This window comes from Falco peregrinus, chromosome 5 (assembly GCF_023634155.1).
Source record: "Falco peregrinus isolate bFalPer1 chromosome 5, bFalPer1.pri, whole genome shotgun sequence".
In the NCBI taxonomy this organism is placed as follows: Eukaryota; Metazoa; Chordata; class Aves; order Falconiformes; family Falconidae; genus Falco; species Falco peregrinus.
The window spans coordinates 60986094-61013868 of NC_073725.1; the positions used below are offsets into that span (position 1 = coordinate 60986094).

General features: G+C 43.1%; 1 protein-coding gene across 2 annotated transcripts in view; it reads left to right on the forward strand.

The window, feature by feature from the left end:
- The window catches only part of LOC101922575 (vasoactive intestinal polypeptide receptor), a 116018-nt gene that overhangs the window by 54063 nt on the left and 34180 nt on the right, over positions 1 to 27775 (forward strand). For both annotated transcript variants that reach the window (XM_055804923.1, XM_005229533.3), the window contains exons 3-6: positions 2520 to 2627; positions 20024 to 20127; positions 24538 to 24638; positions 26548 to 26680. In XM_055804923.1, the coding sequence (XP_055660898.1) occupies positions 2520 to 2627; positions 20024 to 20127; positions 24538 to 24638; positions 26548 to 26680 (446 nt within the window). The remainder of the gene's footprint in view (positions 1 to 2519; positions 2628 to 20023; positions 20128 to 24537; positions 24639 to 26547; positions 26681 to 27775) is intronic.

Genomic DNA, 27775 nt, shown 5'->3' on the forward strand with positions numbered 1-27775 from the left:
GCAGCGTTGGGCTACAAATGCAAAGCATCTTGCAGGTATCAATTTTTGTATTGTTCCCAGTTCCTTAAAGTCAAGGTACTCTTGCAGCCCCTCTTCTAGTCACTGGAGAGAAGAGGATATCTGTATAGAATGATTCAATTTCTGAGCTTCAGAAACCATCCTGTGGTGACATGAACTGCCAGCCAGAGCTCTGGTTTCCATTGACTTCTTTAAGTTTACATGTTTGGTTTTTAGATGCATAAAGTTAGGGATATGAACCCCACCTTTAAAACCTGGACCCTTCCAGGCAGCTGCACAAATTTCATCAGCGCATCTTGGGGGGCGATAAGGAAGAATGATGCTGGAAGAGCTAATAGATAGATATAAGAGGTCTTTACAGACACAATAATTTTTAAAGATCCCTTTTGTGTGTCTTGCAAAGCCAGTCTTGTGGGCCTTTGCTATATTTTAATCAAAGAGAGCTTTTGTTACAAAAGTGAACACCTAAAAGCTTTTTTTGTGCATCACAAGTGGTGGTGGGAAAATGTTGACATAGAAGAGATTCAGATCACAAAAATTTTCAAAGTGTGTAATTCAGGACATTTAAAAAGCCATCTGATACTATCACTTTGTATTTTATTTTGCATTATAACCTGTTCTGAGGTAAGGGGTGCACTATAATTTATTGAGGTTGATGGAGGGAAAGATTGTAAAACATGAAAGATCCTGTCATGAAATCATCTATTTTCCCTTGGACAGAATATCTAATATCTTAATACTTTTGGAGCTGCTGGCTGCTTGGTGGCAGATAAGTGTGATGCTGTGGAAACTGAGCTTTGCACCTGATATTATAAACCTGAAAACTGAATTTTAATGAATGCTGCAGAAGAGCATGCACGAAGAAGATACCATCAGTTATTCTGTTTTTCAGGCTCTGATAAACTTACCTCAGGACTTCATCTGAAAAGTTCTGTTTGCTTATGAAAGAAGGAAGGGAAAACCTGTAAAATATCTTTCAAAGAGCTGAGGGTTCTTTTTCAGCTTCAGAGCATTTTTGTGTGCTCTCTTTATTGATCTGAGACAGCATGCTGCCTCAGTCTGAGCAGACTGATGATGACACCAGCCTTTTTCTTAGCTCAAGTAGTAAAAGATGATTTAAAGGAGGAATTTCAGATCGGGATATAATTATCAAGAAATGCAGCTTGACAGTGGTTTTCCTAGTTCCCTTTGCTTGCATGTGAAAAGTATTTTCTCGAAGCTTTTTTTCTTCATATTCTCCTTTCTTGTTAGGCTGTTGACCTTAACAGCAACACGTTAGTCACATTTGGGGAAGTGTTGCAACCTAATGGGGCATGACAAATAACTGAGAGCAGAGGTGCTATAAAAAAGTGAGGTCTGCTGACAACCCATCTATCTAACCCAGGCAGCAATTGAAGTGCCTGTCTGTTGGAAATTTAAAAGGGGGAAAAAATGTTTTCAGAATTCTGGTAAGTACTAGTTCTAGCAATTCTAAAATAGTATTTCTAAAATTTTTAGTAATTGTAACATTTGGGAAATGTTAAAGCAAAAACACGTCTGTGTTTTTTTTAAATTCAGGTCTGCCAGCTCCTTTTGACTTCATTGTTAATGTTACATTATTCAACAGTGCAGCGCGTATGCGATACCATTAATGTCTTCTGAGAAAGCATAAATAAAAGGGCAAAATCGCAACAATATACTGTAACTCTGTAGGAAGCACATGAGGGTTTTATTCTGTCAGAAAGACTTTATTCTATCCAGAACATCTTCAGAAATGCTTAATTTAAGCAAAATCCTTTGGTTTTCTCCCTGAAGTTAGCTCCATTGGTTCTACCTTTGCTCCTAGCCTGGATAGCTAGGGTTGTACCACCGTGCTCCACCCCTCCACAGAGAGCATCTCTGGGCAACAGCACACTCCCTCCTCAGCCTCCAGGACCATTTTGTGTCTTCTCCCTTTTTAAGGAGAAAAACTGCTTCTGGGGAAGGGATTTGGCTCCTGATCCCTTGATTGTCATCGGTGTCCCCTTCCTGCTGAGCACATCCCCTGCACAGCCATCTCATTTCAAGGGGAAGAGAAAGCTGGTGACAGAAGTTTGGGGGAAGCAGAGAATGAAGGGAAGCATGTCTCACATGTTCAGACCAGGTGTTTTAATGCAACAGGGAGAGATAAGGTCAAAGAAAAGAGATATATAATTAGGTATTTCTGCCTTTTTCATCTGAAAAAGGTGCTGCTCTCTATTAACTCTGATTTGCCTGACTCTTGCAGTGTTCTGCTGTTCTTTCTGTACCGATTTCTGGGAAAGTGCAGACACCACCAGTGCTGAATTTCAGGGACTGGGGTAACTGAAAGCTACATGTTTAAAGAAAATATTTTTGTGCCTTTCCTTCCAAAAGCTGCCTGCACCAAGGTGACAGGCTCCACACACCTTTGCACAGCTGCTCTGCTCTGCCCCGGTTCCTCTGCTGCATCCAGCAGATACCAGTCTTGGTTGTTCTACAATCCGCTTTTCTCTTTCCCCCAGGTTGCAGAAGGCAATGGGACAACATCACATGCTGGCCTGAAGCGGAGGTGGGAGAGGTTGTGGTACGTCCGTGCCCCAAGTACTTCAGATTCCTCACCACATTTCTCGGTAAGCAAAACCAGACACCTCATCCCACTGAAATGGGTTTATGGCTTCACTGCTCATGGGGTTTCACGTCATATCATAGGGAATGCCTGTCAGTATAATCAGAGGGAGAAGCAAGCTCTTTGCACAAGGTAAGGGAGGTTTCCAAGCCGAGCCAAACCATTAGAGCATCCTCCCTGTCCTTCCTGCAGCACCATGTACTGCTCTGGATCATAGGGATGCAAAATGGCTCCTGGTGAAATCCAATAATAGGGATGTGGTGCAGTGAAAATTGAATCGACCTGTGTAACAGTATGTTTGTTGTACGCAATGAACAGTTTGGTGCTGTAATTAAGTAAGTCTCTGACATAAAATACACAAGCTGAAACTGTACATAATAAAGTGTGTTTCTGCTGAAATGACAAATCTGGCCACAGGCCAAGAAATTAACCTGACAAATAATGGGCAAGGAAGGTTAATGGGGAAAGTAGCTTAACTCGCTGTTTGGGGTGTTCTGGGGAGCTTTAATTTAAAACTCAGGTCTCAAGAGCCATGCAGCAACAGGACTCTTTCCCTCCTGGTAGTTTATAGTCATTATTTACTATTTTTATTATGGTACCCCTGCAGGCTTCCACACAGAAATAAGCTCTTTTGTACTGGAGATTATGCACCAAGCTGATAAGTCTCCAGTTTTACAGCTTTGCAGTCCAAACACACATGATAGATTATGAATGGGAGGAAGGGTACAATATCGTCCCTGTTTAACAGGCCAGGGCACTTCACTGATTAACCAGCACCCGCTGATTACATGACTTGCCCAAGGCCACACCAAAAGTCTTGGCAGACCCAGCAGGGAAATTCAGAATCCCCGGAGTCCTATCCTAGTGCTGTAACCTCCTTGTTTCCAAAACTGCCCAGCAGTTCATCACTGCTGCGTCAACACCCAGGGAGAGCAAGCAGAAGCTGCTGTAATGTCCCATTTTGCAGGACAAGACCCCTGAGCGCTGGTTCAGCCACATGGAATAATTGCTGGCTGTTGATGCTTTGTGCCCTCTCCTCTCCTAAGCACAACATTCACTAACTGGGCTTTACAGACCCAGCAGAGTAAAGTTAGTTTAGTTAGTTAAACAGACCTTTTTTAAGAAGTTTTTCTAATACTTCATCCCACCAGAGCAGAGGAATGAGGAAAGTAATATATATATATACACACACACATATACATACATATATATAAATTGTGGCAGTGTTGAACTTAAGCTAATGAAAGTGGGATGCCTTTAGTTGTGTGCTAGGATGGGTTAATGAGACTCCATGAAGTTGTCCATTCAGGGACAACTACTGCTCTCCAAGATGTCCTAGGACATCCTGATCTCCAGGTTCCCCTGAAGAAAGGTGCAGTTTTCCAGTGACACATGAACTATGGGAGCTCTCAGGTACTTAAGGGTATCTCAGAAAACCTGTGCTTAGGCAAGTGAATGGTTCTTGTTCTGGGAGAAGTCCATCGCTGAGAGCAGTCGGGGCACCACTTGGGCTCTCTGTGCACTTAGCTCAGCGTGCCAGGCCAAGAAAGAGCCTCGAACACAAGCCAGCCCATGACCCTTCCCTGCATGCCCATGTTGCAGCGTGGCTGCTGGCATTTATGCTGTTCTGTGAGCAGTGAGCTCAGCAAATGTCACCCAGCCTTGAAGCTGGCAGGGTCAGCTGCCTTCCAGCAGGCTCTCACATTGCTTTGGATGAGTTTCCTCCCATTAAATTTAGTTTTCTGCATCTGACTGTCATCCAGGGATTCCTTACTGGAGAGCTGGCTAGTTTGGTAGTGGTGGCTAGGGCATGATTCATCTCATCATAAATCAACCACTTAAAGAGATCGGATGAACATCACCATGAAAATACCTATTTCTCCTCGTTTAGTATGGTAAAGCACACAGGGACTTCTTTGTTGGACAAAGCAGATTCAGCACTCTGAATGTTTCTGCTGTTTCTAATGCAGGTATGTCTGTGAGAGGGGTGCCTAGGATCCCATTAATGTCAGCAGTGATCTGGTCAGTGCTATCAACAGACAACTGTATGACAGAACCTGAACAGCTCTTTAGATGTCATTTGCTGTATCAATAAATTTTCTGTTGAGTGCAGTAGAAATGCAGGCGCTAAGCTCGCAGGTAGGCACCTACACTGCAGACACTGAGGACTCCAGTTTCCTCAGCATAAGCATCTGATGCTGTTTGAGCTACTCTGGGGGATCTAAGTAATCCCTGAGGATGCCTCAGCTGGTGCTAAGATACCTGTACTTAGGAAACCAGTTTCTAACCTGGAATGGCATTCCTATCAACTGCTTGTATAGTTTTCCATCTGTAAACCTGTCTCTGAGCTTGTTTTGTGGTGAGTGGTGAGAAATGGGCTCCTTAGAGGTGCGGCTTGGCTGGCTTTTAGAATTCAGCTTCAGGGTGCGTTGAATAGCATCAACAAACCACATCTTTCTCCCCATTTACAGTTGGATGCTTGTAGAGTGGCTCTGGCAGATGTGAATGTCTTACAGTCAGGTGAATCCCACCTGTGCAGAGCATTTGTGCTAGCATCTCCTTCTGTAAATAAAGTGATGCCATTTCCAAAGTAGAAACAACAGCTTTGATTTTCTCTGAGCTGTGCACTTTGAACAATCATGTACAAATGTGGAAAGCAGATATGGTCTTAAAAAAAGGGAGGGTAAGATTGTCTCTTGTTTTATAGGATTTGCTGCAAAATTAATGCCATTAAAGTTTGTGAAGCAGTTCTTCCTTTGTAGTAGTATCATTGAACAGCTTTCAAGGAAATCAATCATCTGGTTAATGTTTATGTCTTACTCTTTGATCCCTTTGCAGGAACATGAAAGCTTATACCAAGTTGTGAGCAAGAGAAAATCTCTTATTTTTATAGAGAAAAAAGGTGAAATACTGGGAAACAAAGAGTTAATGTGAATTTCCTGCCTAATGAGGAACATGCTTTCAAATGACTAATATCCTATCTCCTGGTAAATAGAGGATAAAATATCTCATGGCATTTAGAAACCTTAAAATGCCTAGCATAGTCCTGATGTCATTTGACATTAAAGTTTGATGCCATTCACAAATCCAGAAGATTTTTATTATTTCATGACATTCGTCAGTACCATGTGAAGGAGAAAGATGAAAATATTTTTGGCACTTTAATAACAAAAAGTGCATTGCTTGCCATCCCTTTCCCCTAGAGCGTTATAACTTTCTTTGAATACATGAAAAATGACATTTGTAATAGGGATTTGTTTCCCACAGTTCCTCCAGAAGCAAATTGTCCATCATGCACAAATTAAACAGTGAAAATTAGCACTGACAGTTTTTAAGCTTCAGCTGTGAGATTAATTGATTTAAGAGGGCGGGAATGGGAATAACCAAACTCTGGAATCCCACTCAATGAGGTGAGATCCTGCTGAGTTTCAGGCTTGCCAAACTCCTTTTTCCCTCTGGGGCTCTAAATTTACTTCTAGTCCTCTTGCCTTGCCATCACAAATGTGTTTTGCTTGTCTTATGTATTCTACTTGCCTTCCTTGTGCTTAGTGGGCCTACAGACCGCAAGGACTGCAATTCATCATTAATTCTTGTATATTCCTATTTTCAAGCCGCCAAGAGCGGAGCCACCCGGATCCTGCCTCTCTGCAGGCAGGTGGTGCCCCTTCTAGAGTCACCCAGCCATGGCAGCTTCCCTGTGCGGAGCTGAGCACACCAGTATGTGCATGAATTTGTATAGTTCAGCTCACACTCCTCCAGTGCTGGTCAAGCCTGTTGAAGCAATACCAGCACTGTTATCACATATCCCAGCAGCTTTAGTTGGATCTTCCCTCCCCTGCTCCACAAGTTCCTGGTTTCCTCCCCATTCTCCTATACGTGACGTCTTCACCCCCTTATTTATTTTGTCCAACATTTTCACACCAAACTCTAACTCTTTCCTGGTGTTAGGAACACACTGCCAAGCGCTGGGCATGAGTGATACAAGGAACTAAAACTTGTCAGTGTTGATGGTTGCTGCACCATGAATTTACAGTCTTGCTGAACTAGTGGAGAGTGCAAAACTTCGCAGGTGTAGCTAAACTGTGACATTGTTGTCTGGAACAGGCAGCTATCAGTGCATTTTTATGTGGGTAGGAAGCCATCAGAGAGTCTATCTGGCATTGCCATTCAGTACTGGTCCATGCTCTGCCATCCTCCTGTTGCATTTAGATATAACCTGGTCCAATGGATTGACATTCTGAAACCACATTACAAGAATTTAATCAGAAATTCTCAGAGCTGTTGTGACATTAATGCACAAATATTGAAAAAGAGATAATGCAAGGAAGCAGTCAGGGCACTGATATGGAAACTTGCCTGGCATATCACAGATCACAGACCGTGACAATACCACTTTGATTGCCCACCTGGAGCATTTATTATGTTTCCACGTGTCCTCATGAATGCTGGACGTCATCATTCCTCAATCATGCCTTCTCCCAGTCAGATTCTTGGGCCAGGGTTAGTACTTGGAAGGCTTCTGAGATAAACCGCAAGCCACTGGAGGAGGGTAGCTTCTGCAAGGCTGCGGTCACTCCTCTGGAGTACAAGAGGGTAGGGCATGACTTGCCTCTTTCCAAATGTGTTGCCACTGGGGTTTGTTCTCCTCCTGTTGCGTGTAAATGACAAAGATAAACTGAAGCTCTGGAAGACATATATTCTGGTAAATCCCATCATGTTAAAAGAGACTGGAAGATTGTGGCTTAGCAACACTTGCTTAGTTTAGTAACACAGAAGGTGAGGGTCCCCATTGCAAGAGTAAAATCAAGGAGGGAAAAGAGTAGTACAAGCTGATATTCAACAAAAGCAGAATGTGCAAACTGCCATGAATAGAGTCACAGTAGAAACGAGAGGAAAGTTCCAGTGGGGATTTATATCAGAAGTAAAGACTAACTTTGGAGATAGCTTCGATGGGCTTTTAAAGTGATTAGATGATGTTAAGGATCAAGGACATCTCCAGGTCTGCATCTGTGTGTTCTTCTGACAGACCCACCACATTTCATATGCAGTGAGCCAAAGAGATAGAGAGGGAAGGAGACTGGACCGCGTCACTCACTCAGTTCTGCACCTCTGCACTGAATATTCAGCTACAATTTGTGCACTATGAGTTATAAAGCAAGCCAGGACTTGAAATATTGGTCTCAGTTGAATCTTGAGGTTTCTTAGCAAAATTATGCCCCCTCCTTTGAACGTCATTCCTAAGAATGCTGTCTCGCTGGCTCAGGATATTTCCTGGCTTCAAGCTGCTGCTCTGTGTCCCATTTAGCAGTCCCAAATCCCACATGCTGAGAAGCAAATCCTTCAAGTCATATCTGGCTTTGCATATCTATGGAAGAGATGCTTTTGCTGGCTACCTGGAGTCTTAGAACAAGCATGAAGCTGTCTTGTTGTCAGCTTTTATGTGCCCTCACCATTTGTTCAACTTGATTGCCGTGGTGCTCATTCAGAAGGTTTTGTGCTGTTCTTCAGGCAAGAATTAGGGTGGGGTGAGAGACACATAGCCAGACTCCTGTGGCTGACATCAGCTACAAAAATTGGCGGTTATATTGTGTGTCACCTCAAAGGTACATATTTGCACAGAGCAACGCTAAGTGTTTAGGTGTGCAGTCTTTTCTCTTAAACAGGCATTTCTCTCAAAATAGGGATTTTGAAAAGACAGGGATATCTATCAGCATCAACTCATGAAAACAGCAAGCTTTTCTTCTTCTGCATGGCAGCTGGGATCTAAAATGTCTAGGCTGCATGAGAGAGATGATTCAGTCCATTCAAAGGATTTATAAAGTCCTGAATTTAAACAAGATCATGTGTAAGTTTCTACTGATTTCAGCCGTGCTCCTTTCTGTCTACAGGTGCAGGTAATCAGGCTCAGTATCTCACGTCAGCCATATGAAAGGTCAACATTACATCTAGCCAGATATACGGGTTTTCTCCCGCAGTAAACAGGGAGGCACATCCTATATGTCCTGGAGATGTTTCTTTGGGGTTTAAATCAGCCTGTGACTTCCCCACTGTTCATGGAGGGAGGTCTATAGAGTAATTCAGAACCGATGCTTAGGATGTCAGCTGTAGGTGAACCAAATCTGCTCATCTGCAGACACACAGATAAAATTTTCAGGTGTATCTAAATCCCTTGCATGTTTAATATCATTGCAAGTTGTATGCAAATATTGTCTTGTATCTAAAGAACTTGGAGACAAATTCTTCTCTGGGTTTACAGTCTTTTAAACCTGGAGTAACTAAAGTTTATACCAGCATTAACATTCAGAATCTGACCTAAAGACATTAAACAAGCCCTTTTCTGCATAAGCAGAGTTCCCAGGACTTCCCTGAGAAATAATGGATCTTACTATTTTATTGTGGATATTTCAAATCATAATCCATCACGAAGGTTACATTATTTATTTACTTATTTAATGTCATCTTAACATTTTAAACTTGCACATTCATACTCTTCTGTCAGCGAGCTTTTTCATTTGAATGTGAAAGGTGCCTTTTCCTCTGTGGTACATTTCAATTCAACAAATATAAATCAGTAGTTCTGTCATTCTCTTTTTCTGATATTGTACCCAAAGTTATTTTAACTACTGTTACACTACGCACTTACACGCAGATCGTGGTTCATACTGTTCCTGGCCTCTAACTGATGGCCTTTTGGCAAATTCAGTACAATGGACAGCCAGGTCTAATTCTGGCATCTCATTTTTTTCCCCTGATTCATCTGTAGAGGGATTTGGTAATGACACCCTCTCTCCTTACCTTCACTTTGAAAGACATTGACTAATCCTTTGTAGCATCATCCAACTTCAGTAGGACAGAGGCAATGAAGTCAAAGTCATTGAATATATGTCATTTGCTGTTAACATCCAGGCCCAGATGGTTCAGGCTGAAGCAATACCCAGCCATCACTGCTCCCCACCCTTCCAGTTCTGACACGTACACCCCCAGCTCTACTGAACTGCACAGAGCCAAAGGAAGAGCTCCCCATGAAATCACCTGGGAATGAGCTCCTCACTGAAGCTCCACTGATGCCCCCTGCAAGGTTGCAGGGTTCTCATATGCTTTGTGTGGAGCCCGCCAAACACACTTGAGTCCCTGTTAGCTCAGAGTGAGTTGGAGCAGAGTTATAACCATCTCCTGGGACAGTCAAATGAAATTTGTAAGTAGGACACGGGCAGGGACTCCAGGGAGCTGGTATTCTGCTGCCTTCCTTTCTGGTTAGTTAAATATACAAATGAGAGTCCTTCTACTGAATTGTGGGCACCTAATATTAAGCATCTAATCTAAACTCCTTGTCGAATTTCTCCCTCCAGCACTTTAAGGACATTGCTTATCCTATGATATTTCTTAGGAAGGGATGAGATGACTTTTGGATGTCTAACATAGCCTCTAAAGGGAACCTGATAGTCTACGTTCAACTAGACTCCCTACATTTCCGTGGCAGAAGTTAAGTGAGATGAATCCCGACCTTTTGCAAAAGAGATATATGATGAGTAGATGAAAACAAACAAAAATGCAGAATCATATTAATTTCCTCTCCTGCAAAAATTGTTCTCATTTAATTCAAAAACATCTTGATCTCTCTCTCAAGCCAGCATTTTTTCCTCATTCCCCCCCTCCCCCTTATTCTATACTGCTTTTAAAACTGGAATGAAGACTGAAAAAGATGAGGAGGGATGAGCAGATAGCAGCAGATAAGCAGAAGACATTGTCACTACCATCAAGAACCCAAAAATGAACCAGACTCACTGCTTATTTACTATGATGCTCATTTAAAAGGAAACAAACAGCTGAGTGCATCAGTTATGGAGGTTTGTTCACTGAGAGCCCTCAACCTGCTCAGGTGCTCTGCTGTCCAAACATGCTTTCACATCACAAAGGCAGAATTGCCAGGAGACCTCCTCATTGACGTGGATCGTGCCCACCATTTGCACAGCCCGCTCTGAAGGCGCAGAAAAGGGGACTAGACAGCCGCCACTCCTGTGCACTGTGCCCAGCAGGGCAACCTCCAGCCCTGTTTGCTCTTAATTTTTCTCATTTGTCATGGACAACAGAAGGTCCAAGGCAGAAGACAGTGCCAGATGACCCCGTTACCACAGATCAGTGGCATTTTACATTCACATTTAAGAGTGCACTTTTCATGTAGGCCAGCTCCAGCAATGTGCATGGGTGCAAAAAAGAAACAGGTGCCTTTCTGGTTATATGCCATATTTAAAGTTTGGGTTTGCTTTAGACCTTTGCAATTTGTTTGCAGCTGAGGTGTCACAATGAATGTGCCCCACTCCTCTGAAAGACTGGAGCTGAGAAGGTTTTGTGGGCAGTTGCTGAACCCCTCCACCATCCTACAGAGCGCCCCAAGTCATGTCTGTCCAGCGATACCAGTGCACACTGTGTTGAGGTCCTTAGGCTGAAAACCTACTGCCAGCTTGTGGAATTGCTATACCTCCACTTAGCCAGAAATGTGCATCTTTTTCTGATAAATATTTCCTGGTATACTATGATTGCAATATCAAAAGATCTAATGAGAAATTTGTCCTAGAGTTTGACAGCTCTGCTTTTAATGTGAGAAAACAAACAGTTTACAAAAGGTGCCTAATTAAGGGAAACATGTGATGTTAAGAAGGGAGGAATTATCTGTATTTATCAAGGATTAAGATCTTCACACTTAGAAATGTAATGTGCAGGAAGGGAAAAGGAAGACAAGGGAAGATGGAGGATTGCCCAAAATCCAGGGAGCAGTAAGCTTCAGGGCATGGGAGGTGTGGCAGCAATAACTGAAGGCCATTTGATATGAATATGAATGTTCATATTCATATGGATATGAAAAAGAACAGATGAAGGCTGCGTCCGTCGTGTGATGTGGGGACACCGTGCCACAGGTTGCACTATGGCAATAAATGTCGAAATACTGAAAATATGAAATAACTTGAAACACCGAGCAGAAGCTGTAATGAAAGAATGGTCTTGTGAGATCAGGGCTGAGGCAGATAAAGCAAGTTTGGAAAACTTACCCCACGAAGTCATGACTTACCCCACAAGTTTCTCCCAGATCTAACAACTTCAGCATCCAGTTTACTGCAAGCTATAGCTGACTGATAGCCTCAGGTGTTTCTCAGTAATGGTAGGACAGATCAATAATAAAAACGGAACTAGAGACGTTCCAGCGGATTCAGCAGCATCTCGAGAAGAGTAAATGATAAGAACTGCTATTGCTTTAATAGCCTCTGCTTGAAAAATCGATTTCTGACCATGGAATATTATGACAGAGAAGCAGGACAGATTGCTGCTCAGAGCAGACCTTCCCCTCTCCTATAGAAGCTATTACAGAAAAGAGCAAGAGAAGCAAGAGGGAGACAAAAGTGAACACCCCCTAGCAATGACTGACCTTATATCTCTTTGTATGCATTCAGGCTCCCATTAAAAGCCAATAAGGGGTTTTCTTCATTAAGATCAAAGAGCTAAAACCTCACCTGTGACACAAACTTTCAGACGTGTTTCTGAGTCTGAAGTGTGTATTTGAAACGGATGAGAGGCAAAAAGAAATCAAGACAGAGAAAAACCTGAAGAGCTAGGCATAGGCAACAGATCACTCGGAATACAGTTATCTCTCTGCATTTATTCAGTTCACCTGCTCAGTGTTTAGCTCATGGCCAGATCAAACACCCCTTAGAAAGAAAATGTTCTGGTTTTATCTTGGTTCCACTAACTCCTCGCTTCTCTTCCACTATGTCATGTATAAATCATCCCGTTCCCCTACCAGGCCCTGTACTGGTTGGTATAACCCAATCTGCAAAGTCATTGTGATTCATATCTCTTCCAAATCACTCCCACATAGATTTATAAATCCAGAAATTGAATTAGAAGTTTTTGTGTGTTTGTTCTTGTTCCAGAAAGTCTATCCCAATTAATAGATTGTGTGTGCAGTGTTTTGCTGTAGAACAACATCCCTCAATTTTTGACAAGTGATGCCAATAAATATTCACTGCAGAGCACAGTTAGACTCCTTCTATAGGGCTGTGAGGGTCCTGGAGGCAGAGGAAGAAGACTTGGAGTCATCCCTCTGGACTGTTGATGTGGGCAGTGGAAGGACCAAGATCAAAGCCAGAAGACCTCATGGAAGGTGCAGCTGAGCAGGTCCATCAGACGATAGTGGGAGGTTCACATCCAAAGGAGAATAGGGCCACTGCCATTGGAGTAAAGTATGAGTAAAGGTATGGACAGACGCTGTACAAGTAGAGTAGCTAGATTAATTCTCTTCCATCTCAAAAAATGCAGATTGAAAGGGTGTAGGTTAGAGGTAAATACACTCCTGAATGTTGTGGAGAAAGTAGGTGGGGAATGATTTTTTCACAGGGTATGAGAGAAGAGCTACTAAATGAAATCATCCATTGGCAGGTCTAAAATAAGCATATGGAGGTATGTTTATGTTTTCACACAACATCTAAAAAAATCGTAGGGCAGATAGACCTAGAAGGTACAATTGAAAGCCAAAGGTATAAAGAGCTATCAGAATTGTTAGAAAGAGGTAAGAAAAATTTAGAATATAGGAATGAGATAAATTCAGTGATTAAGTGTGTGGAACACTAGTTCATATGCAACCTCCATTTCAGGGAGATGAGAATATGTTTCCACCATCAGCAGGACAGGCAAGATGCAAAGCCATAAAGTCATTTAGCTTCTTAACCTGCTTTTCTTCCTACTAAGGTTTAACAGTTCTTCACCCAGCTGGGTGGAAAAAAAAAAGGCATAGAATAAAGACAAAAAAGACCTCCTTGTCTCCTGATCAGTATCAGTACTGTCAATTCATTGTTATTCATGAGTCCAACTAAAAAAGATGAGTGGTATGGGATAGGAAGAGGAGAATCCTTCTTTCCTCAGAAGAAATTGAATTAAAACAGTTTGTAAAATCTGAATATCCAAAAACTGAATTAAAAACAGGAATATTTAGACATAGAATGGTTTGGGTTGGAAGGGACCATAAAGACCACCTAGTTCCAGCCCCCTGCCACAGGCAGGGCCCCCTTCCCCCAGCCCCGGTAGCTCCCAGCCCCGTCCAGCCTGGCCTTGGGCACTGCCAGGGCTGGGGCACCCACAGCTGCTCTGGGCAGTGTGGTGCCTCGCCGCCCTCACAGGGAAGGATTTCTTCATAATATCTTATCTAAATCTCCCCTCTTTCAGTTTAAAGCCATTTCCCCTTGTCCTGTTACTACAGGTCCTTGTAGTAAGCCCCTCTCCAGCTTTCCTGTCGGCCCCTTTAGGTGCTGGGAGGCTGCAATAAGGTGTCCCAGACTCTTCCCTTCTCCGGGCTGGACAGCCCCAGCTCTCCCAGCCTTGTCTGCACAGCAGAGGGGCTCCAGCCCTCTGGCCATCTCCGTGGCCTCCTCTGGACCCACTCCAACAGGTCCATGAGCTTCTGTTGGGTGCCCCAGAGCTGGACACAGCACTGCAGGTGGGATCTCATGAGAGCAGAGCAGAGGGGGATAATGCCTTCCCTTGACCTGCTGGCCATGCTGCTCATGATGCAGCCCTGGATTTGCTTGGCTTTCTGGGCTGTGAGCACACATTACCAGTTCATGATGAGCTTTTCATCCACCAACACCCCCAAGTCCTTCTCCTCAGGGCTGCTCTCCATCCGTTCTCTGCCCAGCCTGTGTTTGTGCTTGGGATTGCCCCGACCCAGGTGCAGGACCTTGCACTTGGCCTTGTTGAAGTTCATAAGGTTGTCAGGGGCCCACCTCTCCAGGCTGTCGGGGTCCCTCTGGGTGGCATCCCTTCTCTCCAGAGTGTCGACTGCACCACACACCTCGGTGTCATCGGCAAACTTAGTTGAGGGTGCACTCGATCCCACTGTCCCTGTCACTGACAAAGATCTTGGACAGCGCTGGTCCCAGAACAAACCTGAGGAACGGCACTTGTCACTGGTCTCCACTTGGACATTGTGCCGTTGACTACAGCTCTTTGCAACCATCCAGCCACTTCCATCACAAGTTTACAGGTGGTGGTTTGTTTGGTTTTTTTTTTAATTTTACTGGGGGTTTTTTAGTGCTGAAAAGGAACATGTAGGGGGTTTTAAACAAAGCTTGTCTCATAATTTAGCCAGTCCTGATTGTTGTCATTGAGAGGAATTTCCTTCCCTCTGTCTTTGCTACCCGAAGCAGAGAGTTTCTGAATCACCCTGCAAGTGAGAAAAAGCAGCTTAGGACAGATGTGAGCCAGGTACCAGAGTCTGTACAACCACAAGAGCTAATCAGACGGAAAGATGGGAGCACTGGGATAATCACTTGCAACCATCAGTTCCATTTCCATAATAGGCATGGCGCTAAACCATGCAGATTAGGAAATGAGGGAAGGCTTTGTGGGCTGTAAAGAAGCATTTGCTTAAACCAGGACCAGCTGCTGGGCCAGATGGCAAAGTCCTGTCCTACAGCAGACATGATACTGGAAAGATGGAAAAGTGTATGGAGGAAGTGCAATCTCTCCTTGTGCTTTGTGTACACGGTCATTATTCACCATGGCACGCTGCAAGCAGGTTTTCAAGGAATAAGGGCAGAGGTAGCACATGAGGAAGAAGCTGTGTTTTATTACGCATATGTATATTATACATACAGGACTTTACATTGACTCGGATGGCCCGTCCTGTCTGCTTAACTTTGCAGTTGGGTAGCATTTAGCGTGCTGCAGAGCTGGTGTTGAGCTCAGGAGGGACCTTGCCGATCTCACTGGGGCTTGACCTGAAGCCAGTGACATGGGTTTGCATTTCCATGGTCCGTACGTCTGCAGAGAGGCAGAGCTCACGTCTGAGGCTCGACCCAGGAAGGTGGTGATTTGATGAAACGATTATGGCCTGTCATGCTACACGTGAGCCTTTACGGCACTGCTGCAGTAAAACTGCCTAAAAACTGGTTACCCGAGCCTACAGCTTCAGCCCTTGCCTTTCAATAGTGTTTTATGTATCGCCTGTCATAAACACTGATATAAATGAGCCAAAGGTCTAGCCTCATATTTACACTTGTATTTCCCTCCTGTAAGCAGTGGCTTTTATACCACACCATACTTTTGGAAAGCTGACTGCTCAGTTTCCCATCCTGGTTCTCCTGCAGCAGGTATAGTTCCTTTAGCTGTTTAAGTATTACCTCTGCACATTATATTTATCATCACTAGACAACTAACTTCGCCCCCCCCCCTCATTTCTGCACTACTGTTTTGCTCCCTTTGTACATCCATTCCCTCCTACCTGGCAGGGAGCCTTATGAAAAGGTTATCGCCTCGTTCCCTTTAAAATCTCATTTTTAAATTCCTTTTTCCCCCGATACCTGCAAAGAGAGAAGACAGCAGTGAAAAAGCTGGGGTGCTGAGATCCCTCTAATTGTCTTCCCGTGGTGCTTTGCTCAGGACTCAGATACACAGTCAAGTCGTTGCACCTTGGCAATCATTGTGCTGTCTGCCAAGGCAGGACAGCTCCCAATATGCATGATTTACAGCTTTGGAAGCCCTGGAGGGATTTCAGTGAATTTACACTACAACGAAACTGGTTTAGCCTAGTTGCCTTACCTCCCCTTTGCCCCACCAGACTTGCTGTGGATGAGCTGGAGAGCAATATATCATTGCAGCATCAGCAGCAGCATCTCACAACCAGTATCCCATCCTCCTGGGACCATACGCCTCGTGCTTTTGCAGAAATTGTGCACCCCCAAAACAGGAGCCAGGACTTTTTTTCTGGACAACTGACACATGGCCGTTCTAATTTCTGTTTTTCTAATCGCTCCTTCTAATTGCCTTTGCATTTTCTAACCATGGTCAAACTGAAACGTGGGAGGCTCCATATGAGCATAAGGCCACACTTTGTTACTGTGAGGGTGACCAAGCACTGGAGCAGGTTGTCCAGAGAGGTTGTGCAGTCTTCATCCCTGGTGGTTTCCAAACATATCCCAAAGGCACCTGAACATGCTCCTGAGCAGCCAGCCTCATGTGGCCCTGCTTTGAGCTGGGGGGTTGGATGAGATGACCTCCTGAAGGCCCTTCCAACCTCAACCATTCTGTGATTTAGGGAAAGCAAGAAGCTAAGTTCTTGTTGTTATCGTAACTGAGAGTTGTGACTTTTACAAATTAAACTTTTTTTTTTTCTTCTTCTAAATGAAAAACCTCATCTTATTCAAATGGATGTGGCTTTTAAGAGCAGATGCACCAGTTTGACGGTTGTAATGTTTCTGATCAAACTGAAATACAAACCCCACAAAAAGGCAGATTATTTCATGGCAGTTAACTAATACCAGCCTACTGAGGGGACTCTGTTTGCATGAGCAACTTGAACCTCCTCTTCCCACAATGTGGAGGAGATCCCACAGCACAAACCTACTGGCAGTAGGATGCTTTCCAGCTCTCAGTGAATCTCCTCCACCATGCATTGCTGAGTTAAAAAACCCTGATACCCTTTCTCATTAATTCTCCAGGAATACAGTTGTTGTTGTTTTTTTTTTTTTAAATAGCTTCAGTCTGATAGGAAATAGGAAAGTTTTGGAAATGTTCTGAACTTTCAAAGGCTGGAGATTCCATTTGCAAGTCCAGGAACTCTTGTCTTTTCTGATACGGCCACTTACATTTTGTGGTTTCAATGTACTTCATTAGTGCATCATTCTAGGGAGAATTTGTGTTACACAAAGTATTGAGAAACACAAGTTAATGGGAAATGGTTCTGGAGAACAGCATATAAAACTTCTGGTACTTTGAACACTTTGCCTTCTCGTTGACAGAAGATCAGACTTTATTACCAAAGTCCTGTTGTTGGTGGGGAAACTGATACGCAGAGATGTCACAAGAACCAGCTGCAGTTTCACTGGAGGTCTGTGGCAGAGCTGGGATTTAATGTTGTAACATAAAAAATTCAGTTTAATACTTTGGTCTGAAGTTTGCTGCTGTAAATCTCAGAGTAAGACTAACCTTGTGAGGCACTTTTCCAAATGTTATGTTCACTTTCAGTATTGAAAGTAGTCTGGTAAGTAATAGTAATTAGAAATGTTGTTTGCTCTGAGAGGAGACATCATCCATCACTTGAGCCAAAACTGTGGTGTGTAAAATCTGTCTTGTAACCTTGTAGTTTTTGCACCTCCCAGACATCTAATACAGAACATGAGAGTCAGTAAAACGACTTGTTGTATCACACCATGTGTGTGAATTTGCACATCAAAAAGTGACATGAGCAGCAAAGGATGGTAGAAAAACTTCTCTGGGAAGTGAGTTTCCCCAAAACCAGGGACATTTGTATTACTATTTTTTAATCCCATTGATTCTGTATCATTGTGCTTCCCCCCTAACTTAGTTTCCACATCTGCAAAATCATTAAGACAACTTTTGAAAGTATTCTTGGGAGCAGTGAGAAGAACTACAAAATAATCAAGTAATTGTGAGGGAGTGCACTTAAAAAGAAGAAGGAAAAATATGAGAAAATTAAGCTGAGAAGCACTTCTCAATTCACTGAGAATAAGAAGCAAAGAATCAAAGCCACCATGAAAGCTAAGGGGATCCCCAAACAGAGAGGAGGAGTTTTGAGCAGGAAATAGGAGGCAGAAAAGTTCAGATAATGGGATCCATTGTAATGAAGAAGAAATAACAGAAATTGCATAACACCTGGGGGGGGGGGGGGGAAAGTACCAGTCATGTCCTTGATTTGTTTGCACAAGATCGCTTATGATCCCGATACGAACCCTGGTAAAAAACAATGCAAACAGTGACTGTGCAGAAAAAGCCTGGGGAACAGCAACCCACCAAACTGTGCTAAAGTTAACTTTGTTGTTAAAATCAAGAGAGGCACCAGAGCCTTTGTGGGGTTTTGATCTGTTGTAAAGACAAATTACAGAGGCAAGTTTTAGTGTTAGATTCCACCTGCTACAGGGATTCAAGCAGTGAATTAAGCCAGGGGATAGGCTGCTGCTGGTTTCAGTGCAAGACAGGTCTACAGTGAGGAAGATGTTCAGATGACTCAGTTGTCAGAAAGTCCTGGAGGTGATGCTTTAATGTTTTCATGACTCATAGCTGCATACCTGATTTGCTCCTGTTTTGCAGAAGTTTTATTATTCCTGTGTGCAAAGAACCCCATTGTTGGAAAAGTTTGCAAAGCTCTTGAGTTTGACTGATGTAATTCTTTGTCTAAGAAGCAAGTTGTGACTGCTGTTTGTTCATTCTGGTTTACCGTACCAGCTTTCCAGTCAAGGATGGCAGGCAGTTTTCTGTGATAAATAATGCCACAGTACTGTGATTCACATGAGATGGACAGCATAGGGGCCAGGAGTCGGAGTGGGAGCTGGGGAGTTTGCAGTGTGCTGTTGGATGTGTTGCTTCTTTCTTATTTCTGTGTGACAAACATCAGTCTTGGCCTTTTAGACTATGAACCTTGTAGGGTGAAGCCTGTCCTGGTCAGGTTGTTGGTCTCTCCTTTTGTTTGATGAATGTCTGTACAGCCCCTGGTCCATGTGGGTTAGAGGGCCAGCTGGGGCAGGATGCAGAGATGTCCTACAAGGTGAGAACTGGGTTGCACTGGACAGCCCCCATACAATACGGGGGTGCCAGGAAGCAGAGTGCCAGAGCACCACGCCAACCTCACAGTTTCATCACATTTGGCTGAAGCAGAAACATGCTCATGTTAATTAAGGCTCTTTATAGCTGGTTGGAGGCCCTAGGCACTCAGCTTGCTTAAAGAGCCCAGGAAATCCTCCTGTCTTTGAGTATACATATTAAAACCTGCAATACAGGTTGTCAGTATCTGGTTTTTCTCCCATCATAGCCAACTTTTGAAGTATTTGGTTGTCAAACAAGAGCGTAGTAGATTCCCAGGAATCACATTTGATCTGAGCTCATCATGAAGGCAAGGTCTGAGTTCTGAGGACTGCATTCAGTTCCCAGACCTCCGACCTTACCTGCATAATGTGAAACACTGAAATGGAGCACTTCATCCATCCCTGTCCTGGCTTCTCAGGAGCAAAGTGAAGTATGTAAATACTTCACTCCCCATTTAGATGAAAATTTTCCCATGAACAAAGGCAGTATGACAATAACACAAACCGTATTGGTGCAGTGCCAGCAACAAAAGGTCTGGGTACAACTAGCTTTATGGTACCATTAGAAAAGATGTTTTGTGGGCACCTTGGTATTAAAATGTACTTGGTTTTGAGGTCTGAACTTTACAACCCAACAGGTCCCTCCCATTTGTGTGTTCTGTGTAATGTCAGCACTTCATAACAGAGAAGAAGTATGAGAATTTTACTCTTGTTACAAGAAATGTGCTCTGTCATTTGAGTCCACAAAAGGCAATCATTTGTTTAACAGCAAGGTGAACATTTCTTTTTAAACCATCTTTTTTTTTTCTTCCAGGGAACGTGAGCAGGAATTGTACGAGCCAGGGCTGGACGGATGTGTATCCTGCACCATATGCCATAGCTTGTGGATATGATTCCAACAGCACTCCAGGGGAAGAGGTTTGTAAACCTGGATGAGTAGACATCAAGATTTACCAGGGATCACTATCAGAATCACACAATCTTTTCCCATGCCCGATTTTTTTCCATTCCCACTCTGATTCCTCAAGAATGAAGTATCCTCTTGAGGCTCCCTGGAAGCAGACATCAATGTCTGGTCAAAGAGATGATCCTCCCTTCAATTCCCAGGGGAGTGACAGAAAATTAGCACCTCAGAAGATTATACCAGTGTCTCCTTGATGCCCACACATAACTTCAGGTGCTTTTTCCATGTTCAACTTTGAGACAAGCCCTCCCTGTTTCTATTTATCCTGACGTAGATATTGTGATTCCAGTATTTCGAGGCCAATATAAGCATCAAAAAATCAAAAGGGATAAAAGGATATAACTCATTTGCCCTCAGTGCTGCTCTGCTGATCTCAACCAGATAAATATCTAGACCACTGTAGGGAACATACAAATTTTCAGGCAGTGTTACTGAATCGTGTAAGGAAATCCACAAGCTCCCTGGGATACTGTCTGTGTGTAAATTAGTAATCACTGACCTGGGTATAATTAGCTTTATAGAGTATTGTCATTACAGAGGAAGGAATTTGTTACTGGCTTGCTGCATGCTGAGACATGAAGGGTAAAGTCTAAAGAGGATAACAAATGTTGTTATAAGCAAGATTCACCTCACCTAACTGAAAGTTCAACATCTAATCTAAACTATTCCCCTACAGCTGTCCCATAGTCAACAAGGAAAAGCTTATGCTGGCAAACAATTGTATTTCACTGTGACCACATGTTTCTATTAAACCTATGCCCATGTGTTTTTTTTCTGTTTTATGTCAGTGTTTGCAAACATTGGACATAAGAATCTCAATAATGAGTAAATACGGTGAGAGGGCTTTGTGTATGGTCACACATTGCCAAAGCACTCAGGGAGCTAAAGGAGAATCTGAACAGGACTGACCCAGCCTTAATAGTGAAAGAATACAGAAAACAGCAAAGGGAAATCTGCACAAAGAATTTCAGGGCTCTGCTGAAAAGAGCCTTTAGCCTGCCTTCGAGGTCAGTGCCCCTTCACATCCTCAAGCGTCCCGTTTCTCACATCGAGCTGTGTGGCACCAGTTGCGCGTTGTGAAAGACATTGTTACGGGTCTGCCCGGGGAAGGTCCTCCACCAAGAGAGAGCTCTGATTTATGTTCCAGCTGCGAAGGGGATTTGGGAATTCCTTGGACATGCTTTGGCAATCCAATGGATTGCAGCACTGCCAGAGTGCCGTGTTACCAAGAGAACATGTATTGTGTTCTTTTAATTCTTTCTTAATTATTTTCTCTCAATTTCCGTGGTTTTGTCATGCTGTTTAAGTCTAATTTGTGTGAAAGGTGGCTGAGGGGGGTGAACATGTAGTCCTAGCCTGTGAAGAAGAATAGATTTTTGTTGTTGTTGAATTGGCTGTCAGTTTGGGCGGGAAGGAGTAAAGGGAATAGAATAAAAGGAGAACAGCAGGCTCTGTGGCACATGAGGTCCAGAACAGACTGATAACCTTACATGCTTAAAATACTTCATGCACTTTTAACAGCTACTTGGTCTCAGGTCAGAAACAACAAGAAAAATATGAAAAATAAATAAGGGCTGTGTGTAAGATTTTAGTTGTGAATTCTGGCAGTCCCTAAGGAGCAGATGATGTAGGCACCAAACTTGTGCACTTATGATCTTTGCAGTGGTAATGATTCCTTCTCCAACCTGACCTTTAAAAGCCACGTGTTAGCAAATGGGGGGTTGGTTTGCTGTCCCACTGTCAGATGTGGTGCACAACTTCTCCCTCGTGTGCCTCCATCTGCTCAGAGAGGGACCGTCCCAGGTGTCCCCATAGGCTCTGTCTGAAAATGGTGAAGAATACAGACACCTCCAGAGATCAGTTCACCCCACATTTCTCTCCAGAGGGACCCCTTTGCATTTACTCTAGAGGAAGCCCAAGATGACTTTAGGCTTGGTGACATGAACCCAAAGCATGTTTGGGTGCAGGACTAATGAAAGACTTGATATCAGTATTTCTGTTCTTTTTCTCTTACAAATTTAAATCTTTCACAGTTTAATCTCAGTTACCAAGGGACAAATGTAGAGGCTACTGAACAGAAACCAAGGAAGCTAATTCTCAGTTAATCTTAGTTTAACGTCTACCTTAACTAATTGTTGTTATCACATTTCCGTGAAATTACGTGGAGGCTTTTAGAAGTTAGAAAGAGAATGATGAAATTGCCTAATTCCATTCTGTAAATCATTCTAGGTCTACAGCTAGAACCCAGGCACCCTAGCATGCATTTCCTTCACTTCTCCAAATCCCTCTTTTTTCTAATATGAATATTCTAGTAATCTGAGCTCTTGAGTGACATTCCAATTCCATTTATGATCTTGGGTCAAATTCTCTGCTTTGATATCTGTAAAATAGGAAGCGTTTGTCATTAGCAAGTGCAAATGAAGAGTGGGAAGCCACTATGTGCTGTTCCCAGAACAGAGATGACCCCACATGCTACATCAAAGCTGAATGTAGAATCATCTCTGTACGCAAGAAGAATTGGTCACTGTAAAATATAAGGGCAGGGAACTGGTTGTTGAGTAACACCAAGATCTTCTTGTCCCTAACTTGCTCCTGTGAGTAACTCCTAAGAAGTAGAAGGCCTATACCTGTATACACACTGGAGAGTTTCCATCCACCGCCCCACTGCTGACATCTCCTATAATCCCTCTTAATTTTTTTTTTCTTCCGTTTCTCTGCTGTCCTAAACGTGGTGTGGGACAACCTCTTCCTCAGACTCAGTCCTGTACCACAAGCTTCCTCCATCTGTTGGGAGGTCTTTCCTGGAACAGTTCTGCTCTCTTGGAAAAGTCTCAGCTGCCTTTGGGATCCCAAACTCCAATAAGACTGGAGACAAGGCTATATTTAGTTTTGGGTGGAATCTGCAAGGCGGTGGGGTAGAAAGGTGGAACCTCGGCTGTTCCTTGCTGCAGCACAAGTCCCTCCATGCAGTGCATATGAATGAGCCTGAGGAATGACCATACCGTAATGGGTGAGTCCATCACCATAGCAGCCTCCTGGCATCATATGGACAAGATCAGGTAGATAACTTGGCCTGAAACCCTTGCTATGAATTACGTATTCAGAGTTACTGACGAAAAGCTCTCAGTGGTGTGAGTTCATCGAACAGGGCTGTAAAGGCAGCATACTTGTAGCCATCCCTGAAGTCTGTGGGCTAAGAAGCAATAGAGATGCATCCAGTGGAGTCTTTGCGCTCTCTGAAAGCTCTGTCTTGTTTTAACACCACTCCAAGCTGGCTTGTGCTAATGCTAGAGGATTACTGCTCCTCTCAGCCTCACTGATTCTGTGAACTACCTAGTACTTGTCAAGGCCTGTGAAAATAGCATATAAAAATGTCAACCCTTACTGTTATTAAAGTGTTTTCCCAAACAAGGTTGGATTAGATTTTCTGTCTAAACTGCTGTTTGTGTGTTTGGTTGTTTGGGTATTTTTATAGAAAATAGTGACAAGGAGGGCAAAGGAGGGTCAATCAAGAGCTGGAAAAATAAGATTTTCCACGAACTAAGTTAGTTTCTCATAAAAACTTGGGTTTTTTCATTGATGAAACAAATTTCCGAATACCAATTGATCTTTTGCTCTTTCTTTACGCTCAAAATCAAATTATATTTATCCAGAGTGTTGCTGGAGAGCCTTAGGAGAGCTGGAGTTTTGTTGCCTTACTTCCTCATTTTATTTAGATCAGGATTCCCAGTTGGATTGAAGTCCCGTGGTGCCCAGGCTCAGAGATTCCCTCTGTGTGCTGTAGAAGAGAAAAGCTGTGAAATTATTTCCTACTTAACATATATTTCTGAATTAGCATATCTGCGATTTCAGTGCAAACATTTTAAGTTTTTACTTGCCAAAACACAATGTCTAGCTTCCACAAAAGCAAATCAATTTCCAGACCAGTTCTGTCCTCAAACTTCCTTAATAAGATGAAGCTCATCATACCATCTCAGAGCCGACGTGTCAGTGCGCTGCTTAACCGAACATCAGTCATCCTTGTTCCACAAGATTATTACCATGTAGCTGTCTCTGCAGGTGTCAAATCAGGCTCGTTCCTGCATGAACTTTTCCCTTGTGTAGCTGTAACAAACCTGGTTTTGGAGTGATCCAAGCTCTACTGCAACCAGACACGTTCTTATTTGCACTGGTGGTATTTGAATCATGTACTCTACTGGATGGGATTTTAAGGGGTGAAGGGCTGGAGGTTTTTTTAAGAGAATGGAGTAGGGTAATTTCCTTGTCTCACCGAGAAAGTCAGTAAAAGCTCAGTGATGGTCTATTTGGGAATGTGTGTTGGCAGCTCCTTGATAAACATGTTTTGTTTCTTCCCTTCACATTAGCAAACGACGTTCTATGGCACAGTCAAGACCGGCTACACCATTGGACATACCTTATCGCTTATTGCTCTCACAGCTGCTATGATCATTTTATGCCTCTTCAGGTAAGGCCATGAGTAAATAAGGTATAGGTAAGAGGATGACTGAAAGGACATAGCGGCTGTTTAAGTTGTAGGCTATGGCTGTTACAGATGGATGCAAAAGACTTCTGTCAAGTCTCAGTTGGACAGGGGAGGAAAGTTCCTCCATCTTTCAGTACCACTGTTTTCTGGTGTTTGATTTGTGGCCTTTGTGTGAGAGTTATAACCCCAGTCCAGTTATTTAGGTGGAATCATCTCATTGAACGTAGTTTATGATGTGATGGATCTCTATGTTAGAGGCTGTTATCCCATAATCTTGTTATAGGTCACAAAGACCTAGACTGTATGGTGTGTGTGTATACTGTGGAATGATGCATTTCTACTTAAGTAGGTATTCAAAATGGTACAGGGGGATCACACCCCAAATCTGCTTCCCAAAGTCTGTTTCACAGGTGCTTCCTGCTGTAGCTCTGTGGCAAGACACAGACACCCAGAGTCTCTGAAGGCATGCCGGAGCCTCTGGGCTGTGCACAAGGGTAGCAGGTATGATTCAGGACCTTCAGGAGACCAGAGCCCTTATGGGTTGATGGTCAGATACAGCATAGCAAGTGGCATTAGGTGCCTAGATTGCAGCAGAGTAATTCATCCTCAGTCTCTGTTGTTTGTAATCGTGTCAGATATCTAAATTGGGGTGCCTCTAATGAAGGAGTCTGCATATAAGGTAATCTCCTATTATAATGTTATTTACGTATAGGGAGAACAGCAAAAAGCAGACCTCTGTAAGATGGAAGAACCTTCTAGATGTGATTCCATCTCCTCGTGCCACTTTCCGATGGCTTCCCTGAAAAGCATTATATGGTTTTCCAGTTTATGACAGTCTGGTCCAAACATTGCCCCCAAAGAAAGCTGTGGGAAACAGCACGCGTGCTAGGGTAACTCACACCGAGACTGGCCTCACCCTTCAAGATCTTTGCACTTCTCAGCACACGTGCTCTCCCCACTCCTCTTACAAGGGGAGAGTGCATCAGACACACATGCAAATTATCTCATCTCAACAAGGTACAAGGTGCCAGCCAAGCTAATGAAACTGTCGGGATTCATGCTCTTCGCTTGTGGGAAACAGCGTCATTTGACTTGCCTTCGCCTGCAAGCACAGAGGACCTGGCTCCATCACGTTATCGTGCCATTGTCAGAGGTTAAGAGCATGAAGTCTGCCAGTGCACAGTGACTCATTAAGAGGTGGTAATGTGATCATGTTGCTGAGAGGTCTGTTGTGGTGCTGATGACTATACAAAGTGCCCATTTCCAGAGTGTCAGGCCTTTCCCTTTAGCTGATGTAAAGTCTCATTTGGAAAAAAAAGACCTATTGGGTCAGAATTAATCTTCAAAATATTAGTGGGCAAGGGACAGAAAAACCCTGGCGATGTTCTTTATATGATTAATAACTAGTAAATTTTAAGTGAAAATATATTCGTATTACAGAAAGCCTGTAATATGTGTTAATTTTGGCAGCAGCTGCTTAGAAGCTATTTCTCTTCCTGAAGAAACATTTCACTTTGGAAAGAATTATTGCAGTATAAACATTCTGTAGAAAACAGACCTTTATAGTGAGCACAGTTTGCTTAGTCAGAAAGATCTCTTTTCCAGTAGAGAACAGCATGATGGACCTGTTTTCTGTCATTCTGTATTCTGACCTTTTTTTCTGAGAATTGGAAGAGGAGCAGCACTGCTGCAGATGTATGGATTGCCACATGTTTTGTGGATTTTAAAAGGCTTAAGTGGATTTTCTGTGTTTTACATCAGAACACAGTCCATCTCAGGGCTTCTGATCTCTAATTGTAAGTCTATATCTTGGCAGAAGAAACATGTAAATAGATAAATAATGCTTTTGAGAAGCGTTGCTATTCAATGTTGTTTCATCCCTTCCCAACAGAAAACTACACTGTACTCGAAATTATATTCATATGCACCTCTTCATGTCCTTCATAATGAGAGCCATCGCAGTCTTCATAAAAGATGTCATCCTATTTGAAAGCGGAGAATCTGAACACTGCTTTGTGAGTTCAGTAAGTAGCCATGCACATTAAAGTTTCCACCTTATTCTGTTGCTACTCTTAAGCAATGCACCAAAAATTACCTGGCAAATGCATGTGAGACAGTACTTTAGGAAGATTTCAAGTTCTTTCTGGTTTGAAAGAAACAGAAACATGATTGCTACACTTTAATATGTATGGAAAAGGCATTAAAAAAATTAGCAGGGTCAAAAGTTCACAGTCATCTGGTCCCTTCAAAGGTCAAACCCATAACTGGGGTTCTACAAGATTTTGGGGCTCTTGTCAGTCCTGTGTCCATCTCCAAGTCCCATGGTCATTTCTTGGATAGCCTGGTCAAAGGAGACTTGCAGTCGTGTGTTTAGGGATCCAATAAAACCTTTCCCTTGAGTGAGAGCAGCAGCCAGACCCAGATTCACTTAACTTTAGGTATCCACGGAGTAAGTGCCTGTACATAAGCTACATGTGTAAAGGGCAATCATAGTCAGTCAAGCTCTAGTTAATATACTTGGTGGAGCCTGGAGAGCTCTTCAACTTGCTTTGAAGAAGGCACCTGCATTTGGATGGCTCTCTGGGCTCCACTGATTGCAGTGACCAGATCCCTGCAGGAGTTTAGGCAGGAAATCTATGTGTAGATTTCATTGTCTATTTTTAATCTGTATCCCATGCTAGCTGTCTGCAACTGTGAGATTTCCCCACTGGGATGATAGATGAGGGCAATAAAGGAGCTGGGATATTTTTTTCCACTTTCAAACTCAGTGTTATCAGCTGGAGCAAACATTAAGGAGGGAGAAGAGCTGTTTATCTAAAGGCCATATTGACGTAAGAGGACACTAGTCATGAATAAATTTAGGCAGGAAATTGAAATCTCCAAAATAAAGAGATGTGATCAGAAGTCAGCCAAAAAATAAAGGAACCCTCCATAATAAATTCATAACATTAGATGAGCTGCTTGCTGGTAATAGCAGGGGACTGGGCACAGCAGTCCAGCAGATCCCTTCTGGACCTGTTTTTTCATGTCATACAGCACCAGAAAAAGATTCTCTTTTCTCTTCCACCCACCCAGTTTCTTCCTTGCCCTCTGGCTTTTCTGTATCCTTACCCTGAGTC